The 15,127-nt window shown below is 36.7% G+C and overlaps 1 protein-coding gene across 2 annotated transcripts in view; it reads left to right on the plus strand.

Moving 5' to 3' along the window:
- The window catches only part of ITCH (itchy E3 ubiquitin protein ligase), a 63,546-nt gene that overhangs the window by 25,338 nt on the left and 23,081 nt on the right, over positions 1 to 15,127 (plus strand). The window contains exons 2-9 of one of the 2 annotated variants that reach the window (XM_032198258.1): positions 1,815 to 1,905; positions 4,471 to 4,609; positions 6,171 to 6,295; positions 6,424 to 6,561; positions 8,982 to 9,024; positions 12,015 to 12,184; positions 13,407 to 13,641; positions 14,907 to 15,002. In XM_032198258.1, coding sequence (XP_032054149.1) covers positions 1,836 to 1,905; positions 4,471 to 4,609; positions 6,171 to 6,295; positions 6,424 to 6,561; positions 8,982 to 9,024; positions 12,015 to 12,184; positions 13,407 to 13,641; positions 14,907 to 15,002 — 1,016 coding nt within the window. In that variant the 5' untranslated portion in view covers positions 1,815 to 1,835. The remainder of the gene's footprint in view (positions 1 to 1,814; positions 1,906 to 4,470; positions 4,610 to 6,170; positions 6,296 to 6,423; positions 6,562 to 8,981; positions 9,025 to 12,014; positions 12,185 to 13,406; positions 13,642 to 14,906; positions 15,003 to 15,127) is intronic. The other variant, XM_032198259.1, reaches the window with a different exon arrangement.

The raw sequence follows: 15,127 nt of genomic DNA on the forward strand, positions 1-15,127 counted from the left end.
GAGCGGCTGAGGGAGCTGGGCTTGTTCAGCCTGGAGAAGAGGAGACTCAGAGGTGACCTTGTCACTCTCTTCAGGTACCTTAAAGGAGGCTGTAGCGAGGTGGGGGTTGGTCTGTTCTCCCATGTGCCTGGTGACAGGACGAGAGGGAATGGGCTAAAGTTGCATCAGGAGTGTTTTAGGTTGGATATTAGGAAGAATTTCTTTACCCGAAAGGGCTGTTAGGCATTGGAACAGGCTGCCCAGGGAAGTGGTGGAGTCACCATCCCTGGAGGTCTTTAAAAGATGTTTAGATGTAGAGCTTAGGGATATGGTTTAGTGGAGGACTTGTTAGTGTTAGGTCAGAGGTTGGACTCGATGACCTTGAGGTCTCTTCCAACCTAGACAATTCTGTGATTCTGTAATTCAATTTTATTGTTTGAACCGTAATTAGGAACTTTACAGTAGCTGAGAGAACTAAACAATGTGTGATATAACTTCTTAATTTTAGAAATATTGGGAGGCAGTAGGTTCTTGAAATTTGACTTAGGCTAATTAGTAAGAACTGCAGGTCTCATTGTGTAAGCACCTGCACATCTATGTGCTGATTCAGATGGATTAATGTGTTTTCGGGTTGTTCGTTTCACATGTGATTAAGCTATAGGATTTTTTTCTGTATTTTTTTAAAGAAAATGGTCAAATATTAATAAAATATTTTTAATAAGTGTAATCTGCAGGCTTAGAAATGAAAATAAGCTTTAACGTGCTTTTGCTGTATGTGCTTACTGTGTGACTTCAAATGTAAGTTAATTATCACCTTCAGTAATTGCATTTGTACTGTGTGCGGTGTTATTTCTCCATGTGGAAATAGCAGTTGTCCTGTAAATGCCAACTCCTTTAGGCTGTCTGGGATGTCTGTATTGGTCTAGACACTTTATTCAACTGCTTTCTTAAAGTGTAAAGGTTACTTAGCAAGTTTTGGTAGAACAGGATCAGCCTTAAGAATTGTCTTCTAAAACCTTGTACATTTGGATAACTTTCAAAAACATTAAAAGCTTTTCACTCAAGCTGAGTTTAGATTTGTGTGATTCGCATCTGGAATCTGGTAAAGATTTGTTGATATTCAAATCCAGACTCCTTTCTCAATCTCCATGTTGCATGGCATGCAGGTGATAAAGCCTGCACTTGTGGGGTAGACTGCTTGTGGCATTCCCATTGGGGAAATCCACACATGTTGCCCTTTGTACTCCAGATACAGACAGCAGCATCTTAAACTAGCTTGATCCTTTAATTTCTGACAACAGCACTGTGCGCTGCAAATGACTGGTCCATGATGGTTGCTGGGCTGAGGGATTCAGGTTGGGTGGCAGACCAGAGACATGCCCAGCACCTGGGAGACTCGAAGGCACCGAGATGGGTAGGCTGTACATATGGGTCAGTGTCTCTGGCTGCAGGGAGCAGTGAAGACCTGGTGCCGAGGGGGGAGGATATGACAAGGGAGGGGGTGCAGGAGGAAGTCTGGAAGTCATGTTCAGCTGGTAATTTGGAATCTTCACTAACCCTTTTATTTTCCAGTGGGTAAAGCTATAAAGGACTTACAGCTACCCCCTCCCCCTCGTCCCCCCCCTTTTCTGACAAGGACAGGAGTGTTTACAGATCATGTTATGGCAGAGACAAAGCCGTTTGTGAACCATATTTGGTACTTCAGGGAAATGGAAAGAGAAGAGAAAATAAGAGTGCCAGTTTTGTTTGCCGCATAATGTATCTACATGTCAAAAAATAGATAATTTAATTTTTGAGTTTCCAGTGATTTAAATGTTTACGTTCTCTTTATCCAGATTCAAGATCCAGCCCGTATTATGGCTGGCAGTGGATCCAAATCAGGATCATCTAGTGGGTTTTCCATGAAATCACAGCTTCAAGTCACTGGTAAGTCATTTGAAATTATATATCCTTTCTGGTTAAAAATGTAAAAGTAAAAAGCGTTTTTCCCATAATGAAAAAGTAATTACTAGTATGTTGCATTTCAGCAAGTTTTTAGTAGTTCAAAGCCAAGAGAAATAGCAGAATAAAACTAATAGTTTAATGCAATCATGAATTGGCAGAAAATCTTCTGTTTTATTCAGAATTTTATCTAAAATGCATTTCGAAATTATACATTTTCATGTAAGGAAGGAAGAAATTATTTTTGGATACTGTTAAGTCAATTGTACAGAACAGTTTTCTTTGAAATGTAAAAATGTAATACGATACTGCTTTCTGTTGCTAACACTTCACGTAACATCAAACCTAACAAGTTCACATAATTTTTTTACATCTCAAGCTAATTTGAACTACTGTTCATTAAATTTGACTTGCTACTTCTTTGTTAAATGTTTTCATGGCCACCATTATAAAAGTGTTTTTAGTAAGTATTGATGACAGTAATTGATGACAGTACTGTAATTGAGGACCTGTAGATTCCATGTGAATGGATTTACATGCCGTGCTTTTGCTTTTTGTAGTGTCCTACCAACAGAGCATCTGCTGAAACTTATTCATCAAGTTTTCTTCACTTTCTAACTGACAAATTTTACTGAAGTGTCAAAGCTGAAGCCTGAGAATGCAGTATTTGTGGATATATGCAGGTCTATGTTTAGAAGCATTGAGGGTAAACTTCATGCAGTAACTCTGCATATACCCACGGTTTCCACACTGAGGGTGCAAAGTTGATATTGTGGGGATGAGAAGAATTGACAAAAATACATGGAGAAACTTTGGTCTAAACAGAAGTTTGGAAATGAACAAATTATGTTGCCCTTAACTGTCACATTGAGGTCACAAGCTTGCTTTTTTTTTTTCTTAGTGGAGTATGAGACTTTAAGAAAACCCTTGTCTATACAGACTGATGTTGGTGAGAAGACTTGTAGAGGTTTCAAAGGAGGTACATACTCTGCATAGCTAAGGATTAAAGTGGTGATGCCTGTCTAAGGTTTGCTGCTTTAAAGGCTCCTATAACTCTCATAAAGAAAGCAGAGTTAAAGAAATGTCTCATGTTCAAATGGAGACTTTTATGATGGTTGATTTTTAATTTCTACAAAAGTTCAACCACGGTCTTCTAGAAAACCATTTCCCTTGCAGGCAGGCTTTATCTTTTTGTAGAAAGTTCTGTAACTAACAGTCCTCACCTGCCCTATTCTTACCTCTCCGCTCTGCTGTCTTTGTTAGGTTTAAATGAACTTCCAGATTGTCTGTGTAAGTAAAACCTTGAAAATAGGTACACAGCTGCTGATGTGTGGTGCCTCAAACTGGATCTTGATGTCTTTGAGGTAGATAGTGATGTTGAGGAATGAAATGCTGCAATACTGAAATAGTGGAGGCATTGGGAAAGGGAATTCATTAAATTAATTCTAGATAACTGAAGCTAATTTCTGAGTGCTCATATAAATAAAGAGTTCCATTGGGAACAGTTCACAGCACTTCATACTAAGCTACTTCTCTAAATCTCTAAAGGAGCATAGACTATAAAAGGAATCTAGGTAGATTAGCCATATGGACTTGAATTAGTTATCTTTTTTTAAGCATGTAGAATAGCTGAGATGGGTGATGAAAATACAAGAGACCAGGATGACATTTGTAGCAACAGAGCAGAGTTACTTGGCTGATTAGAAATATCATTTATTTGTTGTAAGTTTTGTTTTATGAGCTTAGTGCTGTCAACGAATCTAAGAACACATCTCATCAAAGTGTCAAACAGATGTTGGGGTAACGTCTGTTTCTTTGTCTAAATGGACGCAACACACAGTGTTTGGCAAGACAGGACCATTGCAGTAAATTATGTTGAATGTTAGAAAAAAATAATTACAAAAAATCCAGATTTCTGTTACTGTCCAGCCATTAATACAAAGAGTATATTTACTAACACGAGAAACGCTCTAGAGCTGCAAGTCCTATCCAGGTGTTGTTGTAGAACAGCAGGTAGTTATTGGAACTCCAAATTATGCCTTTAGTTAGCTTTTCTATAATTTTACTTTATTACAGAAAGCTTAACACAAAGTTCTTTCTGTTAAAGATCTTTTCATCAGAAGTTGTGGCAGTTGTCCAAGATTGCTTAATGAGAAAGATGGATTGAATTTTGAGCTTTTAACAAGCAACTGCAATAAATTCCAGGCATTTTTCTGGCTGCCGATAAGGAGGAGGAGGTTCTAGAGGATATTTTGTACTTTCAACACCAAAGTGCGTTTGGAATCTTACACTGATAATTATCAACGATAGTGTCTGATGGAATAGAAGTACTGTTGCATGTTTTAGGCTTTTGTTTGAGCTATAGCATTGGACAAAATGGTCTGAAATGCAAGAATATATTTGGAAAAAAAATGTGTTTTTCTCATGAGCATTACTGTCAGGTGTCAATGACCTGGTGCTTGAATACTGAAGTACCCAGCTGAAAAATACTATTAGCTGTTGAAATATGTAGTCTGCGTAGTCAATTGTGTTTTTTCTCTTTCTTAACAGTTATTTCAGCAAAACTGAAAGAAAAAAATAAATGGTTTGGACCTAGCCCTTATGTGGAAGTCTCGGTAGATGGACAGTCAAAGAAGACCGAAAAATGCAACAACACAAGTAGTCCGAAGTGGAAACAGCATCTTACAGTGTATGTTTGGTGGTTTTGTTTTCCAGTTTGAGCTAAATTAATGCTATGATAAATTTGATGATAAAACTGGCAGTGCCGTGCACATTTTTGTTGCCGCATTTAAGGTTACTTTTTCATGGTTGAAAATTGTTGCTGTTCCTTGTGCAGCACTGTGCGGTCTAACCTTCATCTTCCCCCATAAATTTGTTTCTCTGTCATAAGGCTTCTGAAAACTCGAGGGAATATGAGGGGCAGGTGAATATTTTACCTCTTAAAGTGACTTTCTAAAAGCAGTTTTGAGAGTCTATTCTTAATTGTAATATCATCAGCTATTTCATAATGCTCATCTTTCCGCTGTTGTCAGAATACTTCAGAGAAAGAAAAAGAAAAATCCCCAGGCTTTTAGGTTTTTCTTAGTACCAGGAGAGTTGCTTTATTCTCCAAGGTTTGCTGGCTTGCATACACCATCTCAGATGCAATCATCTTCCTGCACAATACCTAGTAAGATTTAGCAGTTCTGAAATGAGTGTGGGTTTGTTCAGTTTGTTTTGGGGGTAGAGGGAAGGGAGTAACTGCTCTGGTAAAAGTTACTTCTGTTAGCCTATGTTTCTTCTCCAGTGAGGGGCTCTCCCAGTATATAACTGCTGACAAGGGTTTAGGAGTGGAGGGCCTCACAGCATGGGTCATTGAGAGCAGCTCAGCTGACAGCTTCTCTAGGAACAGGTCCGCACCATCTCTGCCACAGGCTGACAAATTTGAACAGCTTATGTTTGGCAGAGGTTCCAAAATTGTGGTTCTATCACCTAGTCAGATAAAAAGATTCTTCACAGAGAACTTTGTTGGATGCCATCTTGTGTAACGTGCTCTAGGTGATCTTGCCTGGCAGGGGGGTTGGACCAGATGATCTTCAGAGGTCCCTTCCAAACTCAGCCATTCTGGGATTCTGTAATTTGTTAACTTGTGGAAGAATTGTAATGTTCTTTTTGTCTATCTCTATATGTTGTACAGCCAGAAATGTACTAGTAAAATGTTAGATCATCTTCTATAATTTTTTCACATGATTCAAGTATATAGCAATTTGTCAGGAGAACATTGATCTTTGCAAAATACTTGAAATAGTTTAGAACAGTTTTGAGTACTCTCCTTTTTACAGGATGTACTAAAATTTTCAGATAACCTTTTCAGAAGGGAAATTTTGCTGTATTCCCTCTGTGTAGAAAATTCTCATGACAAGGTATACAGATGCTGAATATTCATGAAATGTGAACCTGCAAGAACCAGTCTTTTTTTCTACTCTCAGTTACACAAATGTTAATTACAAACTAGTAGTTTTTCTCTAAGTATTTCCCCTAATAATAAAAAACATAGTCTGTGAACTGTCTTGCAACACATTTGATTTATGTCTCTTTCCTATATGAAAAGAGAAGGTAACTGTGTACTAAAATGTCATAATTTAAAAGGGTTTAATATTATTACCATAATTTCTTTTTTGAAACTTAAATGTTATTTAAAAACAGTTGCTGTAGATTATTCAGTTCAGCCAACAAGTGCCTTTACATAGTATTCAACCTTTTCTTTTCAGAATCGTCACTCCTGTAAGTAAATTAACCTTTCGAGTCTGGAGCCATCAAACATTAAAATCTGATGTCCTTCTGGGAAGTGCTGCTCTGGATATTCATGAGACTTTGAAATCAAACAGTATGAAACGTAAGTGTAAATTTGAGTGCTGTGTGCAGCTCTCTAAAGACTAAAGTTCTGTGATTGTCTTCTTAAATCAAACGTACTCTTTCGTTATGTAGTAAGATAAACTCTCACTTTTTTCTGTACTTTTTCAGTTGAACAGGTAGTGGTGACATTGCATCTTCTTGGTGACAGAGAACCAGCAGAAGTGGTAGGAGATTTGTCTGTCTGTCTAGATGGGATGCAGGTAGATCCTGAACTCCTAACCAATGGTGATGCCTCAAGTACAAGGAGTAAGTTCAAATATACAATCTACATAGTGCCTGGTATACAAAGCTTTTTCTACTGGATGTTTTAACACAATATTATTGTAATGATGGTTTTTTTTTCACTTCATATTTGTAGAGACCAAAACTCCTGTGTGCTTTATTTTGAGGTGGAGTCATAGTCCACAGCAAAGATTATCAGCATTACTGTAATGCAAATAAGATCAGAACGTTTCTTTTCTGGACTTCACTAACTTTATCTAGGAACTCCAAACTCTTTTTATGCCTTGCTTTAATGAAAACCTTTAGTTTCCTTCAATTTTTCATAACATTGTAAGCAGAAAAGCAATATAAAGAAGGTTAGTTTAGTCTCATAAGTATTCCAATGGCTTCAATAGGAAACAATATTTTATATTATCTTTAAACATCTCATTTAATTTAAGTAAATGCTTTCATAGATTTTGTTACCTCTGGAGTGCTGCAGGGGGAGACTCAGAGATGACCTTGTCGCTCTCTTCAGGTACCTTAAAGGAGGCTGTAGCGAGGTGGGGGTTGGTCTGTTCTCCCACGTGCCTGGTGACAGGACGAGAGGGAATGGGCTAAAGCTGTACCAGGAGTGTTTTAGGTTAGATGTTAGGAAGAACTTCTTTACTGAAAGGGTTGTTAGGCATTGGAACAGGCTGCCCAGGGAAGTGGTGGAGTCACCATCCCTGGAGGTCTTTAAGAGACGTTTAGATGTAGAGCTTAGGGATATGGTTTAGTGGGGACTGCTAGCGTTAGGTCAGAGGTTGGACTCGATGATCTTGAGGTCTCTTCCAACCTAGAAATTCTGTGATTCTGTAAGTTGATATCTTCAGTCTCAGATAGCTAGTATGATAACTGAAAATCTTGAAGTAAAATGTGTAATTAGACTAAAATAAAAAGTAAGAGATTTCAGTTCCATTGGTGCAGGACAGGCAAAAGAGCATGTCTTGAGGGTAAATGTACAGTGCAGACTAGAAACATGTAAAGTGACTGTAGGTACAGCAGATAGCTTCTCCAATGCTGGAGGAATAAACTAGGCAGTTGATTGGCTTGTTCAGGAAAGGCAGTTTTTTGGGCTTCTGTTTTTTTCTTAGGTTTGTTTGTTTTAAAGGACTAAATGAGGTTAATTTCTGATTTCATCCAAGTATCACAGGAACACCAAGGTAGCACACTAGACTTTTAACAGTTATTTCTTAAGACATTTTTTTTTCTGTAAAGAAAAGCCAAATACTTGGATTGTGTGGGACTTGTAGAGCAGTGCTGAGGTATGTTGACAGTAGCACCTGGTGAAAGTAACAAATTTTCCTCAGATGCAATATTGGAAGAAGTAAAAGCATGGATGAAAACCATTTCCTTAAATTCATCTACTGAGAAAAACATGCTACAAAGAAGAAAAAGTCATGCAGTTAGTGGAACTGAGTACTATGTATAGTTTTGGGCTCTACAATACAAGGCAGATGTTGACATGCCAAGCAGAAAGAGTGAAATCTTAATCAAAAGTAGTCTAACAAATTCTTATTGTACAAAGCTAAAGGTACTGATAGGCAGATGCACTGTTTACTGACTAGCCTTTTAAGTTTTCTGTTTCTGTAAATAAAATCATCTCCTTGTACAGCACATTAACAGCATTATAAGCCTTTACATCATAGTCTTTATCTTAGATATGTAGTTAGTTCCCATCAGAACTGATAACTGATTCTCTTGTTAATTACATTCGTTTAATTCTGTGGAAATAAAGTGTTTGTGCTGTCTGTATGAATGAGTACTTCAGCGTTGTATATTCAAGCATTGTGAGTACTGGCACAAAAGGCAAATATTTGCAAGGTAGCTGAATAAGCAGTTGCAAAACATTTGCAGATCTAGGCTGAGCTGCTGTAATTCTGTTAGGACAGCAGCCAAATTCTCTACCTGCTTGAATGCCTTTATGCTAAACAATTTACGGAGAAAGGGAAGGGTCCAGGCTGGATAGCCCCAGATAGTAAAGTCCCTGCTGTTGTTTGTTAGCCAGTCAGAGAGATTTTAAAGAAGTTGTTTCCCTAACTGCTCTACATATCAGCAAAACAGGGTAGAGAATATGAAAAGGAAGCTCCACTTGAAAAATTGAGAATGCTACTTGATACAGGGACCTCTTTGCATTTAGCAATATTCATATAGTGGGATGAAGTAGTATTTTAACTTCCAGAAAGTGGAAATATTGCTGTTTTCATGCTTCACAGCAGCAGTGCATTAAAAATCATATAAAGAGAGAGAGATGAAAAATATATACAGTCTTGAAATAAGACAGTAGATAAATAACACTTGTAGTGCATCACCTCCACATTTGAGAAAAATTTGAGCATTAAAGACTGTTTTGTTTTGTATTCTTGGAAATGATTTAAAGTGTTGCTTATGCTACTGTTGCCTTTTTCTTTCTGTTATTTAAGGTCCTATACAGAATGATAGCTCCAGAGCAAGGAGTGATACATGGTAAGATTTTCTTTTCCTATTTTTTTGTACTGCCTTAGCGTTTGCATTTCTGAATGAGGAATTGTCTGTTTTACCTACATGATGACTGAAGAATTTCTGAGTGTGGACTGCAACAGTATCTGTTAAGATCTGAGCATATCCTTAAATAAAAATACTATACAATTGTACATTCAAATATTAATTTTTTTCTGTATGAACCACATCTAGCTTCAGTTTGCCTCCATACCTGACTGATCTTTTGTGCTTTTATCCCTTTGTGTTCCTCATCTCCTCAAAAAGCTTCGTTCCATGAAAAAGTGTGCTACAGACATAACATATTCTTCAGCCTTATAAAGTCCTTAAAAGAAATGCCTTATGGATTTATTTAGTGTTGTTAATATGTATCTTTATAAACAATATATTGCTGGCTTTGAGTTTGGCCGTTACTCTTTGAAGATCTTTTCTGTGTTTATCTGTTTCATTTAAAATATTGTAAAATTGCATGGACATCTTTGGCATCAGAACAAATGCTTTGCTTTGGTTGTATCCACTAGCAAATCTAGATACCCTGTTTTTACGATTAATCCCAGTAATAGTTCATTCTCTGCTTACCCTGAGCCACACCAAAATTGCTGAAGGGGTATGTGCTGGCTTTAATTGTTCTTCACTAGGCACTTTGAGCTTTTGCTGTAAGGTGCATGCATATTCTGTTGTCTCTTCTGGGAGTGTGGCACCTTGAGTTAAGGGAGCTAACAGCTACAGGACCAGTGATGTTTTAGCTGCCACAGTGGCTTACTTTGTACATTTCTGCCTTAAAGAGGACTGAAGTACATCTGATGTTATACTGACTCTCATACATCAGTTTGCATTTGTAGTTCAAAAAGTGTGAATCTTTTCACATACATTATTCTTGGATTTATAACTCTTGTGAAAATTCTCAAGCTCAGTGTAATTTTTCAGTATCACAGGCAAATTCTGTTCTGTTTTGAGGACATGTGGTTGAGTGTCTGAGCTTGACTGGCCCCACTGTGAGAAACTAGTTCAGAGAGTATAGTAACAGTATACTTTAATTTTTTCAAGAAAAACTAGCAAGCTGCAGTTTAGAACTAGTCTAAAAAGGAGTTGTCTTACTCCAACGTCCAGACTATTTCTGCCTTTAATGTGTGCTGAGTGTCACCTCCATTTTTAAGACAAGGGTCCCTCTTATGTACTAAAGTAAAAAGTTTTCTTTGAGATATATTTAATCTCCCAGTGATTAATCAAATTGTTTCAAAATAAATCATGCATCTGTGGGATTTTTTTTATTATTATTATAAATACCACTATTTTTTTTTACACAGTTTTCTTTTACAACATGGAGGTACCAGAATTATATTTAGGCTTTTTAAGAAGATTCCAAAAGCTGTCTAATAACTGCAGTGTTTTATGGTTGATACAGGATTATGTACCATGCTAGTTGGTAGGATAAGTGTGACCATACTCAGTGGATTAACCTGCAATGAGAGCACCAAGCCACTTTAATTAGTTTTCAGTACTACAAGTATTTTAAGTATTTGTACAGTGCACAACATTCTTGGATGACCTCTAGAGAAGCTAAGTTAAATTCCACTATTCTTTTATAGATTATAACTCACTGAACTGTGTACTCTAGAGTCTTTCCCTAACGGTTTTATTTTCTATTTTTTATGCCCAGAAGAATGTTTTCATGCTTGAGTATTCCAAATGTCTGAGTGTATAATAGTATACTAATAGTAGTAACATGTGCATAGTTTTACTACTAACCAGTGGGGTTTCTGGTGTTCATGAAAGGTTTATTTTCAGGATCATGTAAATGATCTGGAATATGTTTAGCAGTGCTTATTGCTATATGCATAACAATGCTTGCTGCCTGTTCCAGGTACATGAAAAATAAAAGGTTATACTTGACTTTATTATTCAAACAGTGGCAGTATGTTTTCTGGACTGAGGAAAAGCTAGGTGGTAGTTCTTTCAAATTTCATGTCTCTAACAATTTATACGTACTTTCATAGTATGGTATAAATTGTCATATGTACCACACCTGCTATAGACCAAAAGTGTGTTTGATACTGAGGTCAGATATATATGGTTCTGCTTGATCCTCTATGACTCTGTGATTTAATTGGGCCTACCTACTCATATTTGTGTGTACTTAAAAGTATGTGATTTTAGAGGTATTGGGTTGAAACCATAAGATGCGTTTTTGTTACTAATGGCCTATGTATTTGACTTGTCAGTCCACTAGAATTCTAATAAATCTTTTTATTTTGCTCAACATATTAATTCTGAAAATAAAATGTTTTAGATGTAAAGACGTGGATATGTTTAACTCTGCTCAAAGAGGCATAAATATATCAGAATATATAAGTGAACAGTACAGAATGGATGGGGACTGGTATTTAAAGTTAAGTGCTTGAAAAGTTGAGAAGCTTATATTCATTCACAGCAGCTGCATTTCACGTTCAGAATGTGAATGCTTAGTCATAAATTCTCTAGCCATTTCCAGAACTGAGTTAAGGGAGAAATCTGTGTATACATAGTTAAGTCTTCTAAAATTATCAAGCGTTCTTTGTATTCTGAGCATGTGCTCACCCTTTGGAACCAATGCACACAGGCTGTTCTCTGGTCTTAATCAGCTTCCTGTCTTAGAGATGAATGGCATTCATTGGAACAGCTGAGCAGCAAAATGTAGAAGGCCCAAAGGCAATTGTATTGAGTTGGATGAGGAAAAAGGAGATTTCAGCAACAGATGTTAATACATCTGTTGCACTATCTTTTCATCTGTTGATACCTTTGTACCATCAGAAGATAAACTATCAATATCAAATGTCAAACTGTGAATATCAAATGTTTCTAAAAATACATAGACTTTTATAATCCTTGAGTGTAAAAACCTCATCCAGTAGTAACTACTACATTCTTAGTTCTTTTATAAAGCTTGGTGTAATCACAGACTATCAGTATAATTCTCCTTTCTGTCTTTTCCTGCAAAGGACCAACTCAAATGGCCTTGAAAACTCTGATGATGCTGCTCCCAATGAAAACAAGACTGTTAATGGCAGTGATTCTCCATCACTCACAAATGGAAGCTGTAAACCTTCTAGACCTCCCAGGCCTTCCAGACCACCTCCACCGACTCCGCGCAGGCCTACTTCAGTAGTTGGTATGTATTCTAGGAGCAGGCATTCATTTCAAAGCTATCAAAAAGCCACACAGTTTTAGAATGAACACAGCGATTGCTGAGGCATGTTTTTAACTACTCCATTATGTCATGGCAAAGTCTTCGGCAGTGAAGTTCTAAAGGATTATTTTTTCAGCTTGCATTCAATATATACTGTTTAGTCATTGTTTGTATTATTAGAAATTTCTTGCCTCCATGTGTGATATACGATGATTGTAGTGATGCTTCTAAATGTAACAGAGATGGTGGCAAAAGAACACAAAGGAAAGCTACTCTTGCATTCCATTAAATTTAATAAGTCTTGGAAAGCAATCTACATAAGGACTCATTAAACTCCCTCCAGTAGATAATACTGGATTTTGAAAGACTATTGACTTGTTTTTACAATTCTACTTAAGTTCTTTGAAATAGCAGCACTTAAAACATTGATTACTCTTTTGCACGGAAACAGATAAAAGTGTTTTATTTTGTCCGATCATTTAAAAATTACAAAACTTTGAGATGTGGTCCTGAGAAGTTAGTTGATAGATGTTTTCAGGTTAACTGTTCTACACCCGTACACTGCCGTCTGTTTCAGTGATCCCATTATCACAGTTGATAAATACCTATTTGGGACTGGAAAATGGACTATAGTAATTACTTCAAAAGCTAAATCCAGTGTCGTTCAGTAATAAGGCCTGACTTACAGCTTTTAATATCACCCAGCAAATGGCATCCAGAAAAGAAAATAAAGAAAAGCTGAAAGCAGTTAAAGAATGCATGTATTCTCTGTCCCACATCCTTAATTTTTCCACATCATGTCAATCTTTCCTTGAAAATATTAATGCTTATTATCCCTTATAATATTATTGCAAACAATAAATTCAAAATTAATAAATGCAAACAAGTAGCTTTTTGTTTATAATCATTTAGTGTTTACAGAATGCAGACAACTTGCTTTGGTAAACATATTTTAACAGTAATGTCAAAATTGTGCAGCTGATTGGCCGTTCTTGGATTAAAGCATTTTTACAAACTGAGATGAAGATGCGTTTTTAGTTCTTGTGTAAAGTGTGAAATGTGGCTATATGCAGACTCTTCAAAATACATGTTTTTGCGTGTTTACTTTTGTGATTCAGAACTTCTGAAATAGGTTGCTGATAAGTAGAGAAATACCAATTAGTGTTTTTTTTCCCTTCCTGTCTTTTGATCTTTGACATTATAGCAAGTGTAAATGGTCCTTCATCCACATCTACAGAAAATGATGGGGCCAGTGCAGGATCACTGGCAGGTCCGGCTGCAAGTACATCTTCAGAACAGAGCCCTGAGGGGGCAACAGCTGCAACAACAGCTCCTGCAACTGCTGCACTCACCACGCCTCCAGTATCAAGACAAGTCCAGCCAGGAAATCCTCCAGCTCAGGCACTTACTACAGTCAGTCAAGGTCCTCTTCCACCTGGGTATGAGTTTAAAGACTTTTTGTGCTGATTTTTCTCATTTTATTTTCTGGCAGTAGGCATACTGAAACATAACATCTACCTTTTACTGTGTAACAAAAATTCCCCAAAATGTTTGAAGTGGAAGTTCTCTGTTTGATCTAGTATATCTTCAAGCATAGTTTATTCAAGAAAGAATTTGAACTTTCAAGTATTTCTGATGCTTTTCATATACTGCCGAGTCAGTGAAACATGGAAGTTTTAAATCACAAGGCAGCTTGCTGTCTTCAAATTGAAATGAAGTCAGGTAGTAAAATACTGGAATGGATAAGTAAAAGAAAAGGTATTATTGCAGGACATAATTTGCTGTCTTCCATATTTTGGAGGTTGCAGCTCCTCGGAGTAGTGCAGGCATAATGTGGTATTTTACGTGCATGTGGAATTTGCCAGGTGATTGGTCTGTTGCCTCAAAGCTCTGATTTAGATTCTTAATTTTTTCTTAAAAAAATAAATGTTTCTGGACTCTTTGAGTGAGGGAAAGCAAAAGCTTCCTGATGTGAATGGTATAATTGGTGATCATAACTGCCTGCAAATTAAGTCAGGTAATAAGCAGTGAGAGAAATCTGAATAACCTTACAGGACAACTGTGAAACATAAAAGCACTCTTGAAAATATCAGTTTTTGCTTAACCACTTTTTGTTAGAAATGACAAATTAGTATGCTTCCTTCCCATGTTATATTTGATACAAATACAAGAGTAAGTATCCCAAATGCTGCATATTCAGAAATCAGTGCTCTTATGATGAATTCCACATATACGTGATCTGTGCGAAATTTGCATAATTTGGGGATTTAAATTGAATGAAATTTATTCTAATAGGATTATGCTCCTCAAATGATACTGTTCAACACATAACTGAACACATATTTAATACTGAATACAAAGCATTACTTCATTGCTTGAGAAGACTGCATGCATATATATGCATTTTAGCTTCAGTTTTCCAGAAACTGGAGGTGGTCATGTGGAAAGTTTTAAAAATATTTTTCATTTTTTATTTTTTTGTTCTAGTTAACATAGAATTACTGCTAATATGGACATTGTACCACTGTATATTGTACAGCGTTTTGGTGCATACCATGTACCAAAATGGTCAGGTGTTTTACATAGAAATAAGCATTTTATGAAAACAAACATTTCTCCTCTTTATACTGTATGCTTTATACTACAGATGAATGGTTGGAGTACATTCATCTTAAGAAAAATAAAAGTATTGTTTTATTTTCAGTTGGGAGCAAAGAGTAGACCAACATGGTCGAATATACTATGTAGATCATGTTGAAAAACGAACTACGTGGGATCGGCCAGAGCCTCTTCCTCCAAGGTGAGCCATGCAAAATCATCTCCTTGCCTAGGATATGTTTGGATTGGTTGTATCAGAAATTGACTGACACTTTACTGAAGCTAAAGAGCAGGTTTGTAAATAGCATTGAGCTCAAACAATTGCTC

The sequence above is a fragment of the Aythya fuligula genome, chromosome 16, assembly GCF_009819795.1.
Source record: "Aythya fuligula isolate bAytFul2 chromosome 16, bAytFul2.pri, whole genome shotgun sequence".
Classification (NCBI taxonomy): Eukaryota; Metazoa; Chordata; class Aves; order Anseriformes; family Anatidae; genus Aythya; species Aythya fuligula.